Consider the following 22,412-nt stretch of genomic DNA (forward strand, 5'->3'; position numbering starts at 1 on the left):
TAGCTAAGGAACCATATGCTGGCTTTGGAGAGAATCCATGGGAGGTTTGAGAATGAAACTTGGGATGAGAGGGTTAACATATGAGGAGAATTTTATGGCTCTGAGCCTCCACTCATTGGAGTTTAGAAGAATTGAAACATGCAAATATTCTAAGGGTTAGAGTGGATGTGGAAATGTTTCCAGTAGTGGGAGAGCCGAGCGTCAGAGGGCACAGTCTCGGAATAAGAGGACATCCCTTTAGAACAGAGGTGAGGTGAAATTTCTTCAGCCAGGGTGGTTAATCTGTGGGATTCCAACAGATGGCTGTGGAGGCCATCTTGATTGGTAAGGGTGTCAAAGGTTATTGAATGGTGGAGCAGACTCGATGGGCAAATGGACTAATCTTGCTCCTAGGACTTGGACTTCGTTGCATGATATTTCACGTCAACTATTTACAGGTGAAATAAATTGCATTTGAAGTAAAAAAAAAATGATCATGAATTTGTACAGGGAAATGAATTCTTTGTACAAATAGAATTTGATGTGTTCTATTGCCTAATTGCAAGATTATAAAGAGAGCTGAGAGAATAAATCAGACAAATTGTGCCCTATGGATAAGGCTCAAATAAGAGTATTTTGGATTTAAATCTGTATTAATATATGATTAAAGAAGAATGTTAAAAGATCTTATTAAGATGGGGGTTAACCATAAAATGTTTAACTGAAATAAGATCATTAAAAGTATTAATCTACGTGGGTAATTATTTCTGGAAAGAAGCATTTTTTGTAAAATAGTTTTTGACTACCTTGACTCTATCCTTTCTCCCCAGTCCAATCCCACCCCACCTACAACCTCACATGTCCTCCATCTCCTGTCTCCCACACAGAAGGTCTGAAAGCACTTTGCTTCTTCCTGGACCAAAGACCCAACCACCCTCCTCTGCCTGGCAGAACTTGACCTCACTCCAAATAGCTTCAACTCATCCCATTTCCTCCAAATCAAAGGAGTACCCATGGGTACCCACATGGGTCTCAGTCACGCCTGTCTGTTTGTAGGCTTTGTGTAGCAATTCATGCTGCAAGCCAACACAGACAAGACCCCTCAACTCTTCCTCCAGTATATCAATGACTATATCAGAGCTGCCTAAGGTCAACTTCATCCACTCTGCGTCCAACTTCCGCCCTGATTTTCAAACTCATCTGGTCCATCTCCGATAACACTCTCCCCTTCCTGGATCTCTCTTTCTCCATCTCAGGAGACAAGATTTCCACTAACCTGAACTACAAACCCTCCAACTTCCAAAACTACCTGGACTACACTTCCTCACACCCTGTTCCCTACAAGGATTCCATTCCCTTCTCTCATTTTCTCTGACTCTGCCGCATCTGTTCCCAAGATGAGATCTTCCAGTCCAGAGCTTCTGAAATGTCTGCCTTTTTCCACAAACATAGCTTCCCTTCCACCACTATCAATTCAGCCCTCACCCATATTTGCATTTCCCAATCATCTTCTCTGGCCCCCTCTGCCCTCAGATGCAACAAATATAGAATCCCCCTCATCCTCACCTACCACCCCACCAGCCTTCGCATCCATCACATCATCTGCTAGAATTTCGTGCACTTACTACAGGATCCCACCACCAGACACATTTTTCCCTCTCCTCCCCTCTTGGCCTTCTGCAGGGACTGCTCCCTCTGCAATTCCCTCGCACTCATCCTCCCTACCCATCACACCCCTGGCCCCTTCTCCTGTGCCCGCAGGAGGTGCAACACTTGTGCTCACACCTCCTCCCTCACTGTGGTACGGGCCCCAAACAGGCCTTTCATGTGAACCATCATTTTGCTTGTACATCCAGAGGACTTTTTATTTACTGCATTTGTTGCACCTTTTTTGACATTCTGTACATCAGAGAGACAGGTTGTAGACTGGGAGATTGCTTCACTCAGCACTTCCACTCCATTCACAACCACAGTGACCTCCTAGTTGCCAACCATTTCAATTTTGGGTCACACTCCTGCACTCACATGTTTGTCCAAGGCCTTATGTACTGTCCCTCCCTGACCACCCACAGATTGGAGGAACAATACCTTATTTTCTGTCTGGGCACCCTCCAGCCACATGACATGAACATTGACTTTACTGCTTTCAATTAAATCTCCTTGCCTTTTCTTCCCCCTCCCCCTTTTCCTGACTTTCCAGTTCTTTCAACCACCCAGCCCTATCATCCCCATCCCTCTCATTGCTGCTGTCCTCTCCCTCCTTTTTCCACCTATCATCTCCTGCCTTTGCCTCTCCCCCGCCCCCCGCCCCCCCCCCCCCCCCCACTCTTTTGTTCGGACACTTGCTGGCATCTTCTCATACTTTGATGAAGTGATCATCAAGCCCGAAACATCAGTTATGTATCTATGCCTTTGCTACATAAAGGACACTGTTTGGCCTGCTGAGCTTCTCCGGAATTTTGTTTTTTAGTAATTTTAAAGCACTTTTCATTTTAATAATGTACTTTTAGAAGTTTTGTTACTGTTATAATGAAGAACACACAAATTTTCATGATGAATCCTGATAACAATCAAATCTCTCCCCCCTCGCTGTTGTACTCAGAACCTGGCATGAAGGCAACAGTGAATTTCCCATGGTTTAGTGCAGAGAAGCTGCTTGTGAGAGCTGGTGTGTGTGTATCTCAGCACTGAGCTGTTAGGCTCCGGTTTGACAGACCACCCAGATTCTCTGCTTTTTCATCAGCTTTGGTCAGGTATTTTGGAAGCTGCTATATCATCATCTTTTTATTAAATCACATAATTTCCCCAGCACAGAGATTTATTTACAGTAACATGTTCTTGGTGTGCAAGCAAAAAAAAGGGGTGGAGGAAGAGGCATGTCATTTGATATGAAGTGGCATGAATTCAGCTGTTTTGTTAACTTGTGGAGCTGATGATTCCAATGCATAGCAATGGTTTACCTCACTGTACATGCCAGAGTATAGCTTGGATTTCCATGTTGGACAGCCACACTGCTCAGCCAACCCATCCTAAATCAGTATTTCCTCCCTGAGTTGGGTGGGTTTTTTTTTTGCTACAGGAACACGAGTGAAAGCCGGGATCTGCACCAAATTTCTGACACAGCATGTGCAGTCCAAGTGGATGTCTTCTGTAAACTGTAGTGGGGTATTTGCCTTCTGCAGGCTAGAACCAAGCATCCTATCGTGTACACTAACTGGGATACTAATGTACTAGGCCTTGATTTAAAACTTCAAGATGATATAAAATTAGAAATCTACTTGCATGCACTTACTTTCTTGCTTAGAATTTGCTTTTTACCTAGTCATAAAGCTGAAGCGTATCCAAGCCTTCTGCTTGGTTAGTTTGGTGGTAACATGTCTGTCTTTCAGTTAATTTTAGCCATGTTTCAGAAACTGGCTTGTTACAAACAGAAGAATGAAAGGAAAATAGCCAGCAGTTCTCTACATTGCTGCCAGAGAGGAGCAAGACCAATGTGACCCATTGACTCCAACAAATTTCATTTGAACTTTAAAATTTGAATTAAATTTTATCATTTACAAAATAATCTAATACACAGTGGCAAATATCTACTGTGCATTTCACTTTTATATTGCTGTTATCTGTGATTGGATATAATCAATTATAAACAACTTGCTGAAGATAGCTGTGGATGTAAATGTGAAAATTGTATGATTTAGAGATGGAATTTGGAGAATACTGGATGCTCTAAATGTCTTTCTTACCAACTACTGTCATCTCAGACAGTGTAATAAAAAGAATCAAATAAATAACTTTGTATTGTCATTCATTCGTATAACTATGAACTGTCACTTTTTCTGTAGATAACAGGTGTCTCTATTCTTCGTGCTGGTGAAACAATGGAGCAGGCCCTCACAGCAGTGTGCAAGGATATCAGACTAGGAAAGATTCTGATTCAGACTAATCATGATACAGGAGAGCCTGAGGTACTGTCCGTCAGTCAATCTTGAAGATTTTTCCTCATGAATCTTGTAACAATTGCCATGCCTTGAATATTTTCTCCACATAGTAGGGCTTAATGTCATTAGCTATATCTGAAATAAACTTGGTCAATCTATTAATCTATTTATTCAATTAAGAATATCAGTTCTCTTAATCTGTTGCATCATGGGGCTGCTCATGAGTTATTGTTCCTCACACTTTGAGGAAGGGCCCAGGCCCAAAATGTAGGTAATGATGCTGTGAGACCAGCTGAGTTCATCTCTGTGTTTTTACCTCAATCAGCATCTGCAGACTTTTGTGATTTACTCTCGTGAGTTAATGTTTTCAAAATAAAAACACTGCCAGATATGCAATAAATTTGTGCATAACATAATCTAGTTTGCTAATTGCTCTAGAATAGATAGCAATAACCCTGCTATCTTGTCTTACTGTGAGACTGTATTTGCTTTGTAATTCTTCCATAGTCATTCCCACTCTCTCCATTCAGAGCTATACCCGTTCCTTCTCACTTCTCAGCTTTTTTCTCTTGTGCCCTCTCACTCCTATACATCTATAACCTCTTGCCCGTGGCTCTGTGCTCCTCCCTTACCATTTTATTCAGATGCCTGTCTGCTTTTTAGCTCAAACCTTGAGGAAGGGCTCATGTCAGAAATATTGGTTATGTATCTTTATATTTGTTGCATAAAGAAATCTGCCTGACTTGCTGAACTTCTGCATTTTTGTGTAAAATATAACTGCATTCTCAACAGGATGAAACTTGTCTATTAATGGCTGCAGATTGATCTCTTTTGTATGTTTATATAGCTACATTATCTTCGATTACCTAAGGATATCAGTGAAGATTATGTCATTTTGATGGACAGCACAGTATCAACAGGTGCTGCAGCTATGATGGCAGTTAGAGTCCTTCTGGTGAGTATCCAGTTGGTTAGGGGTTTAGATTGCTTATAGAATTTATGTAGTGATTTGAATTGCAATCTTTGCTGTTAGTGTAACTGTGTGAATTAATGATTAAGAGCAAGATACTTTGTTATGAGAAAAATAAAAAATTTTTGGCTTTTTTTCTCTATGATTCTGGTAAGTTTTAGTTGTAGAATTGCTTGAAATATTTATGGAGAAAAAAATATAAAAATATTAAAAGATGTTGTTTGTAGTAATGATACTTCACATTCATAAATCAGTTGAAACAGTGTTTAGCCCAGTTTTGAATGTGGAAGATATGCAGATGGTATTTTGTCATTTATAGAGTGCTCATTGTCTTTAAAATGTGCATAATCGGTTGACATTTAAGGTGTGTCAAAGGCAAGTAGAACTACAAAATTGTATTTGAAGTTGCTCCTCAAATTAAATTGCAAATTGAACAATTTAAATGAAAAATTAGACAAATTCTTAAGAAATTGAAAATTGATTTTTGTGTCATACAATTCAAAGCAGAAATTGGGCCTATAGTTTATCACACCTCTTTGACCTTCAAAGAGAAGTATAGTTGTTGTTAATTTATGCAATAACTCAGGTCTCTATTACCATACCTCTTTTCTCATTGAACAGTGAAAGACGTCAGTAGTTTTTGATGACCTTGTAGCCTGTCCACAAATGAAATACTGCTAATGCTGGAAATGTTCAACAGGTCAGACAGCATCCCTGGATTAGAAAAATTAGAAATGGTTCAAATGGGCAGTATGGTTAGTGCAGCGCATGGTTAGTGCGACGTTATTATAGTGCCAGTGACCCGAGTTCAAATTCAAATCTGCCTGTAAGGAGTTTGTTTGTTCTCTCCATGACCTGCATGAGTTTTCCCCGGAGCTCCAGATTCCTCCCACCCTCCAAAATGTACTGGGTTGCAGGTTAATTGGGTATAATTGTGCAGCATGGGTTTCACTGGCCAGAATCAGCTTCTACCATGTTGTAATTGATTTTTTTTAAATTTAGAGAGATCTAAAAGGAAAATTTATGAGAGAATGAAGACAGTGAAAATAAAAAAAAGTGTTGGCCAATAAAGTAGAACATGGAAGATGTTAGATTTAGTTATTTCCTCATATATATATATATATATATATATGGCAGGGAAAACAACTGTGTATAAATAAACCCCATTTTTTTAAAAATTAAAAGAAATGGATTATCACTTCCATATTTTCAATTTTATTATTGAGTGATTAATATATATAATTTACTTTCATAATTAAATTTTGATAAATTAGTGAATCGCCTTTCTGGGGTAGAAATGGAACTGGAGTTTGCTAAGAAAAAAATCATTATGTGGGGGGTCGTGCCATGCGAAGGACATAGGCAGACGTGTTTTGATTGAGCTCTCTGTGAAGGGTATCAAAAGTCGGTTAAAGTTTTAAAATTACACCAGATAGGCGTCGTTCATCCATAGGCTTGCCAGACCAGTAGAGTGTGTAGCCCGCATCGCATTCTTGGAGGCTGCCTACATCTGCAAGGCGGACTTCACTGAGAGCGGCTATGTTGATGTCAAGTCTGAGGAGTTCATGTGCGATGAGGGCAGACCGACGTTCAGGAATGTCGGCATTGTCTAGCATGGTTCTGATGTTCCAGCATGCTAGCTTGAGTTTGTGAGCATCTTTTGAGGGGGAGGACGTGGAGGGGGAGGACGTGGAGGGGGAGGTTGTGGAGGGGGAGGACGTGGAGGGGTAGGACGTGGACCTGTCCTCGGGCCTGCGCAAAGGAGCTTTTAGGTGGAGTGCAGTGCGCGCAGTACTGGCACCACCTTTTACACCCATGGTTCGTGTGCTGTGGCCAAGCAAGCTGGGACGTGGCAGCGAGGTCCTTGGGTTGTAGGTTTTATATTGGAGTGGCCTTCTCCTATGCAGGTTTCTTACCCGGGCTGAAGGGGCCTGCCTCCCCTCCTAGGACGGACCATACTGCCCGGACCGGGGCCGAGGCCGCCGCTGCTTTCCCTGTGCCTGGGCCGGGGCCACCGCCTCCTTCTTTCTGCCCGGACTGGGGCCTCCGTCTGCCTTACTCGCCCGAGGCCGGGGCCACCGCCTCCCCTTCGCTCTTGCCCAGAATCGGGGCCTCTACATCACCTTTGTTGACCTCACCAAAGCCTTCGACACCGTGAGTAGGAAAGGGCTTTGGCAAATACTAGAGCGCCTCAGATCCCCCCCAAAGTTCCTCAACATGGTTATCCAACTGCACGAAAACCAACAAGGTCGGGTCAGATACAGCAATGAGCTCTCTGAACCCTTCTCCATTAACAATGGCGTGAAGCAAGGCTGCATTCTCGCACCAATCCTCTTTTCAATCTTTTGCTGAAACAAGCCATGAAAGACCTCAAAAATGAAGACGCTGTTTACATCCGGTACCGCACAGATGGCAGTCTCTTCAATCTGAGGCGCCTGCAAGCTCACACCAAGACACAAGAGCAACTTGTCCGTGAACTACTCTTTGCAGACGATGCCGCTTTAGTTGCCCATTCAGAGCCAGCTCTTCAGCGCTTGACGTCCTGTTTTGCGGAAACTGCCAAAATGTTTGGCCTGGAAGTCAGACTGAAGAAGACTGAGGTCCTCCATCAGCCAGCTCCACACCATGACTACCAGACCCCCCTACATCTCCATCGGGCACACAGAACTCAAAACGGTCAACCAGTTTACCTATCTCGGCTGCACCATTTCATCGGATGCAAGGATTGACAACGAAATAGACAACAGACTCGCCAAGGCAAATAGTGCCTTTGGAAGACTACACAAAAGAGTCTGGAAAAACAACCAACTGAAAAACCGCACAAAGATAAGCGTATACAGAGCCGTTATCATACCCACACTCCTGTTCGGCTCCGAATCATGGGTCCTCTACCGGCATCACCTACGGCTCCTAGAACGCTTCCACCAGCGTTGTCTCCGCTCCATCCTCAACATTCATTGGAGCGACTTCATTCCTAACATCGAAGTACTCGTGATGGCAGAGGCCGACAGCATCGAATCCACGCTGTTGAAAATCCAACTGCGCTGGGTAGGTCACGTCTCCAGAATGGAGGACCATCGCCTTCCCAAGATCGTGTTATATGGCGAGCTCTCCACTGGCCATCGTGTCAGAGGTGCACCAAAGAAGAGGTACAAGGACTGCCTAAAGAAATCTCTTGGTGCCTGCCACATTGACCACCGCCAGTGGGCTGATATCGCCTCAAACCGTGCATCTTGGTGCCTCACAGTTCGGCGGGCAGCAACCTCCTTTCAAGAAGACCGCAGAGCCCACCTCACTGACAAAAGACAAAGGAGGAAAAACCCAACACCCAACCCCAACCAACAAATTTTCCTCTGCAACCGCTGCAACTGTGTCTGCCTGTCCCACATCGGACTTGTCAGCCACAAACGAGCCTGCAGCATGACGTGGACGTTTACCCCTCCATAAATCTTTGTCCGCGAAGCCAAGCCAAAGAAAATAACATATTTGTGTCCAATTTCTATCATTTATATCTATACCCGTCATTTTCCACCTCTGTTTAGATTTATAAAAATCTTTCTTCTTTACACCCCTCAAACGTAATAAATACATAACTGACATAAACTTTTTTATATTTGGATTTTATATTATTGCTTAAGCCTTTAATTGATGATATTCAAATATTGTATTATTTTGTACTCCAATATTTAGCTTTCAATTGGTCAAATGTCATTAAATATCACCCTTGATAACAGTATTTAATAAATTTCCTTTTTTTTAAATCAGTTAATAAAATTTATTTTATTCAATGTAAACGTGATCAATTTTGGCATTCTCACTAATCCATAGCCCTTAACTCCTATCAACACATGTACCTCATGCCTCATTCTGACCAAATGTTTTAATATTGGTGTTTCTGTTCCTCCAGTTAATAATAACATTTATATAGAAATTCTTTAGATTCTTTTTCACCTATTTTATTCATTTCCATATTAACCCAAGCCACTTTTTCTCCTTTCTCAAAAAAAAGAAGAAAGAAATTGTAGTTGGGCTGTTTTATAATAATACTCAAAATTTGGAAGTTGTAGACCTCCTGATTCAAATCTCCAAGTTAATTTTTCCATAGAAATTCTCGACATCTTGCCTTTCGATAAGGATTTCCTTATAATTTTATTTAGATCCTTAAAATTTTTTTAGGAATATCAATGGGTAAAGATTGAAATAAATATTGCACCCGTGGGAAAATATTCATTTTAATACAATTTATTCAGCCAATTAATGTAATTGGTAAATAACCCCTTTTGTTAAAAAAATTCTCTTCAATTTTCTTTAACAATGGTCTATAGTTAATTTTAAAAAGTCTCCAATTGGTTATCAATTCTAATTTCCCAAATATTTTGTCCCACATATAGGCCATTTAAATTTTGTATTTTGCCTACATTGGGTAGAGTCACCAAAAGTCATGGCATAACTTCACTTTTACGTCAGTTAACTTTATATCCTGAGACTGCTCTGTATTGCTCTAATTGCATATGTAGTTTATCTAATGAATTTTCTGGATCTGTCAAATAAATAATTATGTCATCTGGAAATAAACTAATTTTATGTTCGTTTGCACGTATTTTAATACCCTTAATAGCTACGTTTGTTCTAATTAATTCAGCTAACGGTTCAATTACTATACAAAAAGAGCAGGCGATAATAGACAACTTTGTCTTATTGATCTTGTTAATTTAATATAATCAGACATGAGACCATTTGCCACTACTCTAGCTCTTGGTTCAATATATAATGCTTTTATTCAATTGATAAATGTTTGTCCTAAGCTAAATTTAGCAAGTGTCTTAAAAATAAAGTACTATTCTACTCTATCAAATGCCTTTTCTGCATCTAAAGCCACTACTACACTTAAATTATCTTTCTTTTGTGCTAGATTAATTAAGCTAATCAACCTAGTTACATTATCTGCCAATTTTCTTTTTTGAATAAATCCTGTTTGTTCCTTGTTAATTAATTTTGGTAAAAATATTTTCCAGCATATTTGCCAATAATTTAGCCACTATCGTGTAATCCACATTCAATAAAGATATCGGTCTACAAGACAATGGCATTAATGGATCTTTATCTTTTTTTTTGGAATTACCATTATAATTACTGTCAGGTCATTTCCAGTTTCTTCAAATTGTATTAACACTTTCATAAATATAGGAATCAGCACATCTTTAAATTCTTTACAAAATTCTGATGTAAATCCATCTTCCCCAGGGGATTTATTATTTCGTAAAGAAGCAATAACTCTTCCAACCTCTTCAACTGTAAAAGAGGTTCCTAATATTTTCTGTTCTTCTATACATAATTTAGGCAAATTTACTTGAGTTAAAAATTAATCAATTTTATTATCCTGCATAGACTCTGATTTATATAATTTTGTATAAAATTGCTTAAAATAATTATTTATATTCTGGGGTTTATAGGATATGTGATCTGTCTCATCTCTAGTTCCAATAATAACTTTTGATTTTTATTCTGTTTTCAATTGCCATGCTAAAATTTTGTGTTTGTTCCTCTAATTCATAATATCTCTGTTTAATTCTCATAATCATTTTTTCCGTTCCATAAGATTGTAATGTGTTGTTCTGTAACGTTTTATTCAAAAGAATGATTTTTTATTCTGATGACTGTTTTTGTAATTCCTTTTCTAGAGTCAATATTTCTGTCTCTAAATTCTTAATTTGAGGCATATACTCCTTTCTAACTTTAGAAGAAAAACTTTTTGTATGTCCACATATATACTCCTTCATTGAATCCCATTGAACAAATTTATTATCCATAGAGTCAGCATTAATGTCCAAGAATTGCTTTACATGATTCCTTATAAATTGACAAAAATCTTTCTTTTTCAACAACATGCTATTAAACCTCTATCTAAAGCTTGTATCCTGCTTGTCTTCTAAATATAATGCTAAGAACAAAGGACAATGATCTGATATGAGTTTTGTGTTATATTGAACTTGTTGTAACCTACCTTGAAGTCTTACTGATAATAAAATCATATTAATTCTAGAATATGAATCATGTCTGTTAGAATAAGATACGTCCTTTTCCAAATATGAACCAAATTCAGGTCTTGCATTAGTGACAAAATTATTTTTGCTGCCTTAGATTTCTATATACTCTTTGTAGATCTATCCAATAAAGGGTCAAGACAAAAATTAAAATCTCCACCAACTGAGATATTTTCAGTAGTTTCCCCCAGATTTAAAGAGGTTTCTTGTATAAATTTACCATCATCCCCATTTGGTGCATAAATATTCATTAATGTCCATTGTTCAGAAACAAAAATTGACAATTTATTAATACAAGCTGATCAAATGAGACTAAAACTGTATTTTGTATTTAATTGGAAGATTTTTATTTATCAAAATTTCTACTCCTCTAGCTTTTGTATTAAAATATGATACTACTACCATTCCAATCCAATCCCTTTTTAATTTACATGCAGTGTTTTTTAAGCTAAAAAATAATAATAAGCAAAGAATCTGTTATAATTTCCTGAACAGAATTTACTTAACTAGTTTTGTCATTCCCTCTCTGGTTTAAAATAGTAGAGATAAAATCTTATACTTAGTCAATGGTGTTCAATTAAATTGGCTTATTTCAGTTTGCTGTAAATTAATATTATAACATAATTTATCCCAATCTAGAATTTTTTAAGAACTTTGGCAATGAAATTTTCTCCCTTCCCAAAGGTATTTCTTACTGAAGTGTGACAATACAAATATTGACTGATATACTTGACAGGCTTGTGATATAACAGATCGAATGTGAAGTCATTTGTACTTGAGATTCTCATATTGTTCTGTGAAAATATTGCAAGTGGCCTATTTCTGTCTTATCACATCCAATTAACTTTCAGCGATCTTAAAGTTATGGTATCTTTGAATATTTGAACACTAATAATTTTATGAAATAATTTTGTAGAAATTTTAGTTTTTACAAATTGTTCATGAACACTAAACGTGATATTGAAAGCCACGCTGTATAAAATTATTCTGATTTATTTCAGGATCATGACGTACAGGAAGATAAAATTTTTCTCCTCTCATTATTGATGGCTGAAATGGGAGTACACTCGGTGGCTTATGCCTTTCCCAAAGTTAACATCATTACTACTGCTGTAGACAAGAAAGTAAATGATGAATTCCACATAATTCCTGGAATAGGTGAGATTGTATATCAATTTAAATGTAAAGAAATTAACTGTTCCCTTGATTTTAAATCTGAGTGGCTATGAATAAATATTAAGTTTCTAATTTTGCTGATGACATGAAATTGAGTGAAAAAGCGAATTGCACAGCGGTCTAAGTCTGCAAAGAGATAAAGATAGGTTAATTGAGGGGGAAAGGGTGTGGCAGATGGAGTATAATGCTGGTAAATGTGAAGTCATCTAATTTGGAAGAAAAAATGCAAATTTGATTATTATTTAAATAGTGAAAGGTTGCAGCATGCTGTTATGCAGAGAAACTCGAGAGTTCTTGTGGATGAATCACAAAGGTTTGGTCTGCAGATGAAACAAGTAATCAAGAAGTCAAAATGGATGTTGTCCTTCACTGCTAGAGGGATTGAATTGAAAAGTAGGGTGGCCCTCTGCAACTTTACAGGATACTGTGAGGCCATACATGGAGTATTGTGTGCAGTTCTGTTCTCCTTACTTGAGAAAGATATACTGGCCTTGGAAGCATTGTAGAGAGGTTCACTAGGCTGATTCTGAGAAGAGGGGACTAGCCTATGGAGAGAGGTGGTCACCTGGGGTTATTCTTGCTGGATTTACAAGAATGAGAGGGTATCTTATTAAACATATGAAATTATGAAATAAAGAATTAAGATAGAACCAGGAAGTTATTTCCACTGGAAGGTGAGACAAGAAGTAGGGGACGTGGCCTCAAGATTTGGGGGAGTGGGGGGTGGGTGAAGTAGATTTAAGACAAAAAATTAGGAGAACTGCTTCTCCAAAGAGTAGAGAATCTGTAGAATTCTCTGCCCAAGGAAAAAGTGGAAACTGCCTCAGGTGGTTAGATATTTGCATTGTCGGAGTATTGATGGTTATGGGGACCATGGCCTGATCAGCTGTGATCTTATTAAGTAGGGTAATTGGCCCAAATGACCTACTCCTGCTCCTATTTCTTATGTTCTAATACAAGGAACTTACCTCATCAACCGAAGGTTACATCCCTGTGCCAACAGGATGGTAAACCATTAGTGGTGTGCTCTACAGTGTGGGGCCACCGCGGTCACTCTTTTCCCTCCCTCCCATGGCAGAATGAGGAACATAAAACATGACTCCAAGGTTCCTTTTATTGTCCAGTAATAATATTGTTACGAGCCCCAGAGGACCCCAAAACCTGAAGCCATAGATATTCACCAAGACAAATGATTACTTAAACAAAAGTTGCTTTTAATTATCTTTAAATATGAAAACAGAATAACATTTTAACTTATCACTATTAACTTAACTAACCTAACTTAACCCCCTTCTAATTTTAAGTGCATGAGTATGTAAGTTCAGAAAAGTTATTTGACTCATAGTCCAATCTCACTTCTCATCCCTTCAAGTTCACTGATTGCAGGCAACTCTTATACTGTGCATAGAATTTAACATTTATGAAGTTCACCAGGCTTTGGTGCTTGAAAGGTAAATGGTTACTGCTCAGGAAGGTTCTTGTTGGTTTTCAGAGAGAGATTTGTTGTTCGCTGAACACCCACAACTGATTCTTTTTAATCAGCAACTTCATTGTCTTGCTGAAGAAACTTGCCACCTCAGAAATCTCTAAATCATAACCTCTTTCTTTCAGGTCACACAGAGTTCCTTTTTGTTTCTCTTATTTCAAGTGAAACATTAGGCAGCCAGTCCTTTCCTCTTGCATGAACCACAAGGGGTTTGACCAGGCTGAACGAAGCAGCCACAATGCGTCTTCCAAATGGGGTTTTCCATAAACTTGCCAGCTTGTCCTGTTTCAGTCTCAGTGCTTCTGCTGACTGTAAAAACTGCAGAACTGTATTCCCCCCCCCCCACCTCTCTCTCCCTCGAAGAAAAAGCCTGTTTTACTCTCTCTGCTTTCAAAACCACATGACCCTCTTAGAACAATAAATTCCATTCCAGACAGCCTGCGGCTCCAACGAGTTCTTTCATCTGTTGCCTTTTTGTAATCAACAATCCATGTGAAGTCTCTTGGGCACTCTCCAAAGCTTATATAAAGGTTCTTGGCACCGGCCTGTCTAGCATGAGTAGAGTTCCAGTATTTTCAATAAAATCTGTTTTAGTGTTTGTATGTGACCTACACTAAAAAACCTGCCCAATTTTATCTCCCAAAAACATCTATAATCTGTCATAATATATTAAAAATGTCATACTGTATATGTGATAGACCAACTTCTGCCTGCCATAAGGCAAATAGTCACCAGGAGCATTGCCTAGCACCCTGACAATACGAGAAAGAGTCCCTTCAGAGGTTGAGTCTCCATGGATTCACCTCCAGCACTCCCGCAGTCTCCACAGTAGCACGAACTCCTGCTCAATACATCAACAACCCGAGCTCCACAGCCAAATCTTCAACATGATCAGGAAGCCTTTAGCTTTCGAGACCTCTCGGGAGCCTTTCTTGCCCTCATCACCCTCTCGAATCCCGGTTCCGATACCTGGTTCCTATGAGCCAGTTTCTGGCAGCACACAGCATGTGTGGGTCTACCGGCCACAAGTCACCAGCCATCCACAGCCTGTGTGGGTTCTTCAGCCACTGAGCCCCTCGTTGTTCCACTGCTGTGGTCACCATCCTTTAGGGTCGTCTCCTCTGCTTCTCCTTCTCAATGGAGTGTGCTCTCTCCATTTTTGGTGCCCTGTGCCGGTCCACGTGCTCACTGCCACATGGGTGATCCTGACATTCACTCTCCTCCTCCCGACAAAGGTAAGTACGCGATTGTGACAGGCCCCCCCCACCCCAAGCCTCCAAGCCATGGAATGAGGTGACTGATTGGAACTGTCCCGCTACGTAACGGTCCAGAGGGCTGACAGTTTGGCCTGACCTCGTACAATAGTGCAAGACAGAGTCCAAATGGCAAGGGTGCAACTAGTCCTCTGACTTGGGCTCCGCCGCAGAACATGGACGGTCAATATATGCTGGCTTCAGCCTGTTGATGGAAACAGTGACAGTTTTCCATTCCTGTCGATCACAAAATTCTTCAGGTGGTATTGTAAGACCTGAAAAGAACCATTGTAAATGGGCTGAAGTGGTTTGTGAACAGCATCATGCTGGAGGAACAAGAGTGCAGCACATACACTGCAGGTGACTCCTGCCACATGGAAGTAGGTTGCTGTAATTTTGTGTTTTCCCAAAGATAATCAACATAACTAGCTGGATCACAGAACGTTGTGCTTGGGCTCGGATTCACAAACTCACCTGGCAAGGTTAACATAGTGCTATATGCTAGCTCTACTGCTGAGCATCCAAGATCTGCCTTAACAGCAGTGCTTACTCTGAGGAGAACCATGGGCAAACATTTCACTCCACGTAGATGCATCACCACTTGCTGTTAATGCTGCCTTCAATTGTTAATGGAAATGCTCAATGAGGCAATTGGCCTGCAGATGGTAAGCTGTAGTGTGAATACGGGTAGTGCCCAGAAGATCAGTGAGAGCTCGGAACAACGCCAACTCGAACTGAGATCCTCGATCCATTATAATCGTGATGGGAACACTGAAAGATGGGATGCAATGATCCACGAAAGCCCTAGCAACTGTCTCCACGGAGATGTCTGTGATAGGAATGGCCTCCTTCCACCTGGCAGTCCAGTCTTCACATGTGAGCAGATAAGTCTATCCCCGAGATGGCAGAAGTGGGCCTACCAAGTATAGGAGCATGTCCTGGAAACAGGAATCAGGAACAATAAAAACCCCCAGCTTGGATTTCGTGTCAGGAGACTTCAGAGTGTTGGCACGGCAAGCAGGTCCTTGTCCATAATCCAACATCCTGTTTAACATGAAGCCAGGTAAAACCTTCCATAACTAGTTTGGTTGATGCTCTTCTACCAGGATGTAATAGATTTGAAGAGACTCAGAAACTATCTGCTTTATAGCCGACAGCACAAAAGGCCTAGGCCTTCCTGTGGAAAAATCGCAGACTAACTTTTCACCCGATTCACCCAGGGTCACACTTTCAAGAGGGAGACCAGAGTTGATCCACGATACCGGATGAGATCAGAATCAGTGTGCTGTGCATGAGCCATGGTGGTGAAATTGTTGGCATTAGTTTTATGTAAGGCATCAATGTTGCCCTTGGTTAGGGTGTCGGTCACGGCATTCACTTTTCCTTGGATGTGCCATATGTCTGATGAAAATTGTAGGATGAAGTCCAACTGCTGAATCTCTCTGGGCGAGATGTATGCTTGTACTTGCAGTATGCGCAAGAGGCTGGTAGTCTGCATAAATGGTTAAATGACAACCTTCCAATAAAAAGCAGAAATATTTCACTGTGAGATAGATGGCCAAGAGTTCTTGATCAAACGTACTATACTTTGCCTGAACTGGTGTCAGCTTGGCCTAAAAAAACAGCAGAGGTTCCAATTGCCCACTGCTAACACTGCTCTGACAGATGCATCTGCGGTAAGAGAGAAAAAGGTGTTCGGCTTTTGATTCGCAACCATAGTTTTCACGTCGTTGAAAGCACATGTAGCATCATCTCCTAAAGTTAATGGTCTTTTGGACACAGGCTTATCAGATCCTTTCAGTAGTACAGTCAGAATTTTATTCTCATCACTATCCATTTTAAATTAGAAGGTACTTGTTTTTCATGCTACTTTTTTTAAATATAGATTAGTACAGAGGGTTTTAGTATAATGTATCTTTTTTTCTCTTTGACTGTGATGGAGAGATGAAGGCACTATAATTTTTTTTATTGGTGGTTGTATATTTTGTCAATCATGTATCCTTACTCTCTCCATGCATTCAATAAAAAAGATTGAAAAATAAAGAAAATGTAATGACACTGATTTACACAGCTTACCAACAAATAAATACACTCATTAGTTTCTTTCAGCACACCATAAAGTCGACTTCCTTTTCATTATTCACTAGACACAGCATTGCATTCTTCCACTCCCCAAAAACTACCCAGCTAAACGCCTCTGAATTTCTTATTGGCTCACTGCCACTCGGGTGATCCTGACATTCGTTTGCCTCCTTCTGTCGAAGATAAGTACATGACTGCAACAGATCCACGCACAGCCTGATGCAGCCACACACGGAGGTAGTCATCAAGAGGAGGGTCATGTTGGATATGCCTTTGAACCCATTGACAGGTGACTTGTTCATGGCAACTCTTCAGACCCTTTCTATCTTGGATCACTATATGAACCACTCTGGTGACTGCCAGAACAGAGGTGCGGGGATGGCCACACCTATGCTACATGCAGCAGTCTCGAGAGCACCTTGCACCACATGGCCAGTTCTTTACAGTTTTTTTTTTGTAATTCTTTATTTATCGCACTATGAACCCATCAACCAATATATTTACAGATGCATCTCTTTAAATATTCACAGTGACATTTTCTCTTTTTTTTTCCCCATCCCTCCCCCCTTCCCACCCCCCTCCAAAAACAGTAAATATTGAACATATAAAATAAAATAAAACAATATCTTTATACAAAAGGAATACAAACAAAAAATGTGAATCATCTACTTATTCACATTAAATCTGATCGTGTTTATCTTATCATTTTAGGTGGTGGTGGTCCTAGGCCCGCTTCTTCCGTTATGTTCCATATATGGTTCCCAGGTTCTTTCAAACACTGTAACTTTGTCTTTTAAACCACATGTGATTTTTTTTTTCCCAATGGGATACACTTAAACTTGGTTATATATTCCATTAATGTTTAGTCATATAGTCTAGTGTGGCCATCTTGTATCTTTATTTTCACTTTTCCGCCTCTTCACCACCTCCATCCCTTTTTTCCATTACTGTTTTTTAAGTTTTCCTTTTTAATCTCAATAAATGACAACACACTTAAGACATGAAATACCCCAACAATCCCCACAAGCAATACCCTTTAACCCCAAATGAACCTCCCCTCCTTGGATTGCCCCTTGTCCCTTGACAGCAACCACAACTCCCCTTTCCATTCAGTTTGCGAACTTACTCGCAAGCGTCAACTGATTTTGCAGTGACCATTATTCTCTTCCCCCCCCCCCCCGAGAACACAATTTTCCTATACTTATAACAAAGCTCTCTTTTTTCCCTTCTTCCCCTTCTCTTATCCATCTTTAAATATACATTATCTTTACTTTATATTTTTACATATTTTTGTATATTTTCTTGCTGGTCATCCTTCTTGTCATTCCTCCTCCTCTCTTTTGTCCTGCAAATGTTCAGCAAATTCTTGGGCTTTCTTTGGGTCCGAGAACTGTCTATTCCATTCCCCAGGAATGAATACTTTGAGTACTGCTGGATGTCATAAGATTGTTTTCGCCGTGTTGAATTCCTTCCTCTTCTTAAAAGTTCGAAGCTTATGTCCGGGTAAAATAATATTTTTTGTCCCTTATATTCCAACGGCTTATTGTCTTCTCTAACCTTCTTTCTTGCCTGCTCCAGTATATTTTCTCTTGTCGTATATCTTAGAAATTTCACTAATATGGATCTCGGATGTGGTGGCAGTTTCGGTACTAGCGCTCTACGCGCCCTTTCGATTTCTATTTCTTCACGTGAATCTGTCGTTCCCAGCCCCTTCGGGATCCATCCTTTTATAAATTCCTTCATATCTGACCCTTCTTTGCCTTCTTTCAGGCCCAGTACTTTTATGTTGTTTCGCCTACTGTAGTTTTCCAATACATAAATTTTTTGTGACAATAAATCTTGTGTCTCTTTAATTTTTTTTCCGCTCTCTTCCAACTTCCTCCACATTTTCTACTCTTTTCCCTATTTCAATCATGACCAACCCTAAGCTTTGCATTCTGTCTTCAGCTCTTTTCATTTTTCTTTTGATTGAACTAAATTCTAATGATAGCCATTCTTTTAATGACCTCATTTGTTCTTCGAAAAAGGCTTTATCAAAACTTTCTCCTTCTATTTTACCACCATCTTTCCTTTGAAATTCTTGGTCTTCTTCCTCCTCTTCTTCTGTGTCCGTATCTATCTCTGTGTCTTCTTCTTCTCTTCTCTGTATCTCATCCTTCTCTGGTGAGCTGCTTCTGTATCCTTGCTGGGCCTCCAGCTGCTGTGTCTCCTGTTGTTGGGCTCCCTGCTTCAGGCTGACCTGCTGCTGGGCCCCCTGCCGCAGGTCGTACCCCTGTCGGTTACTCCGTTGCCGCTCACCCTCTTCCAGCCCTTCATTCTCTTTCTCACCACTCTTCTTCTTTCTTGTTTACTTCCCCCAGCCGAACGCCCCGATACTGGGTATTTCTCAGCTGGCTGCTCTGCAGCTGGCCACTCCTCAGCTGCATTCCCCTCCCACCGGCATTGACCTTTTATTTTACTTGGCACTGCGCACCTCTTCTTGGCTCTGAGAGCCATTTTTGAAGTCCACTGGTCGGGAGGACACTGCTCATCGGGACTCACCAACACCGGAGATCGACTGCTCCTCTCTACGGTGGCTCTCTGCTCCGACGTGCATGTAAGGCCTTCTTTCTTCTCCAGTTGTTTTCCTTCTTCCCTTTTCACTGTTATTCTTACTTTTTCTCTTTTGGGTGCCATCTTCTGTCTCTTCTCTGTAACTTTATCTTTCTCTTCCTGTATGTTATGTTTATTGAGCTCTGTTTTTTCACACTTTTTTTTCTTTTCTCTGGAGAGGGCTGGTTCCACCCGACCAGCCGCTACTTCATCACGTGACTCACCCCCTCTCCAGTTTTTGAGAGAGAGTGCCAAGGCCCCAGATGCAATTTCTGATGGACCTTTGCGATCCATGCCGACCAATTCTTCTTGCTTGCCTCTTGTTCAGTACAGCATTGTAAGACAAACCTGCATCTCTGAAACGAATGTAAGAATCTTCAATGCACTCTCACTAGTGCAAGTATGTCCTTGGTTAAATTTGTAAGTATGTCCTTGAGTAAATCTTTCCACAAAATTCTCAGCATTGCCCTTTCTCTTCTTTGGCTTGGCTTCGCGGACGAAGATTTATGGAGGGGGTAAAAAGTCCACGTCAGCTGCAGGCTCGTTTGTGGCTGACCAGTCCGATGCGGGACAGGCAGACACGATTGCAGCGGTTGCAAGGGAAAATTGGTTGGTTGGGGTTGGGTGTTGGGTTTTTCCTCCTTTGCCTTTTGTCAGTGAGGTGGGCTCTGCGGTCTTCTTCAAAGGAGGCTGCTGCCCGCCAAACTGTGAGGCGCCAAGATGCACGGTTTGAGGCGTTATCAGCCCACTGGCGGTGGTCAATGTGGCAGGCACCAAGAGATTTCTTTAGGCAGTCCTTGTACCTTTTCTTTGGTGCACCTCTGTCACGGTGGCCAGTGGAGAGCTCGCCATATAATACGATCTTGGGAAGGCGATGGTCTTCCATTCTGGAGACGTGACCCATCCAGCGCAGCTGGATCTTCAGCAGCGTGGACTCAATGCTGTCGACCTCTGCCATCTCGAGTACCTCGACGTTAGGGGTGTGAGCGCTCCAATGGATGTTGAGGATGGAGCGGAGACAACGCTGGTGGAAGCGTTCTAGGAGCCGTAGGTGGTGCCGGTAGAGGACCCATGATTCGGAGCCGAACAGGAGTGTGGGTATGACAACGGCTCTGTATACGCTTATCTTTGTGAGGTTTTTCAGTTGGTTGTTTTTCCAGACTCTTTTGTGTAGTCTTCCAAAGGCGCTATTTGCCTTGGCGAGTCTGTTGTCTATCTCATTGTCGATCCTTGCATCTGATGAAATGGTGCAGCCGAGATAGGTAAACTGGTTGACCGTTTTGAGTTTTGTGTGCCCGATGGATCTTTCCACAAAATTCTCAGCATTGCCCTTTACAATTAGAGTAAAATACCTTTATACTTAAATCCTTTTGCAATAAATGGTGACATAATGTTGACCTCCTTAATGGTTCCATGTTAACTTTCAATGATTTGTGTACCTGTCACAGGTCCCTCAGAATACTAATCCCTTTTAATCTCTCACCATTTTACTAGTCCTTTTAATAGTTAAATATTCTGGAATATTTAATTTCCAAAGTTGGTCATTTTGCAAACATATTTATAATGATTATTACATTGTACCCACTAATATCTATTTGTGCCTTTAATTTGCATACAGTATGATGAATAAAACACTTTTTCAGATAAAGAACATTAACCTTGCAGTGAAATAGTGATAGCGTATACCTGTGGTTGAGGGCATAGCAGGTGGAATGCTGGTGACTAGAAATTGAACAGTGAAATGTTCAATAACCTCAGTAAAGAATGCTAAACATATGTGCAGTGTTGACTACTTAATGGTTGCTGGTAGGCAGAAGCCAGATACATTTTTCTGATTTTTATGTATGTTTGTATTTAGACACTTAAATTTATAATTTTACTGCTACAAACTGTCAGAATCTATTGCTTTTCTCTTGTGAAAACAACAGTAAAGGAAATGTTTCAATTTTATGTTTATATAAAAATTCAAAAAATGTTGAAGCTAAACCAATAAATAAAATGAGTAGGAGAAAATACCCGGATAATTAAAGAAAATTAAAGGAGATTAGATTTAAGAAAATAAGAATTTTATCAGAAATTAATTATTCATAACAAATTGATTCTCAATGCTTCCATTGAGCAACCGGTATGAAGTATAGAAGAATAATTGTTATCCTGGAGGCATGTGACAAAACTGCTAGTTCTGTATTTGAAGTTCCTAACAATACTTTAAAGTTGACAAAATGTTTGACATTTATTTTGGGATTCCTTTTCATTAGATCTAGATCATTATGTTCCGTTTTTGCAATTTTTTCTCAATTTTATCTATAGTGATCAATTGAGTGTGTTCAATATGAGAAAGAGGGGTTAAATCTGTAGTTTATTTCCTGGTTTTTGCTTATGAATTTTTTGTAAACTGGAAAATTGAGTGTGAACAAAGTGTATTAAAATACAAGATGTGGTCATATACAATAGCAAGTATAGGATATGTTTGACAGTGAGATTTACTTCAAACTTAAATGCAACATCTGATTAGATGAGGAAAGAGGTTAGGGAGAGCATTATTGGAAATTGGAGTTAAATTTTATATCCTTGAAACTATACTACTGATTATCAGAAGCTTGAATAATATTAATAAAATCCACAGATTATGGAAACCTGAAATTTGTAATATCTGATCTACTGGAAGTAAAGTACCTGAAATTGTTATATGCACACTGGGAGAGGTAACACAATAATGGCATTAACAGGACATTGTTTCATCCCAGTGTTGTTCAATTAAATTTTTTTTTTGTAGTAAAATGCAGAGTGAATTTTTTTTTTTTTGGACCATTTTTATAGCACACCAGAAAATTGATGGGGTATTTTTGGACATCAATCACCTTTGAACTCCTAACATATTTTTACTACCAA

The 22,412-nt window shown here is 40.1% G+C and overlaps 1 protein-coding gene across 2 annotated transcripts in view; it reads left to right on the forward strand.

The window, feature by feature from the left end:
- Nucleotides 1–22,412, forward strand: part of LOC138736690 (uridine-cytidine kinase-like 1) — a 111,312-nt gene that overhangs the window by 84,469 nt on the left and 4,431 nt on the right. For both annotated transcript variants that reach the window (XM_069886584.1, XM_069886583.1), the window contains exons 12-14: nucleotides 3,822–3,944; nucleotides 4,765–4,872; nucleotides 11,933–12,089. In XM_069886584.1, the coding sequence (XP_069742685.1) occupies nucleotides 3,822–3,944; nucleotides 4,765–4,872; nucleotides 11,933–12,089 (388 nt within the window). The remainder of the gene's footprint in view (nucleotides 1–3,821; nucleotides 3,945–4,764; nucleotides 4,873–11,932; nucleotides 12,090–22,412) is intronic.

Source organism: Narcine bancroftii, chromosome 6 (genome assembly GCF_036971445.1).
Source record: "Narcine bancroftii isolate sNarBan1 chromosome 6, sNarBan1.hap1, whole genome shotgun sequence".
NCBI classification, from domain to species: Eukaryota; Metazoa; Chordata; class Chondrichthyes; order Torpediniformes; family Narcinidae; genus Narcine; species Narcine bancroftii.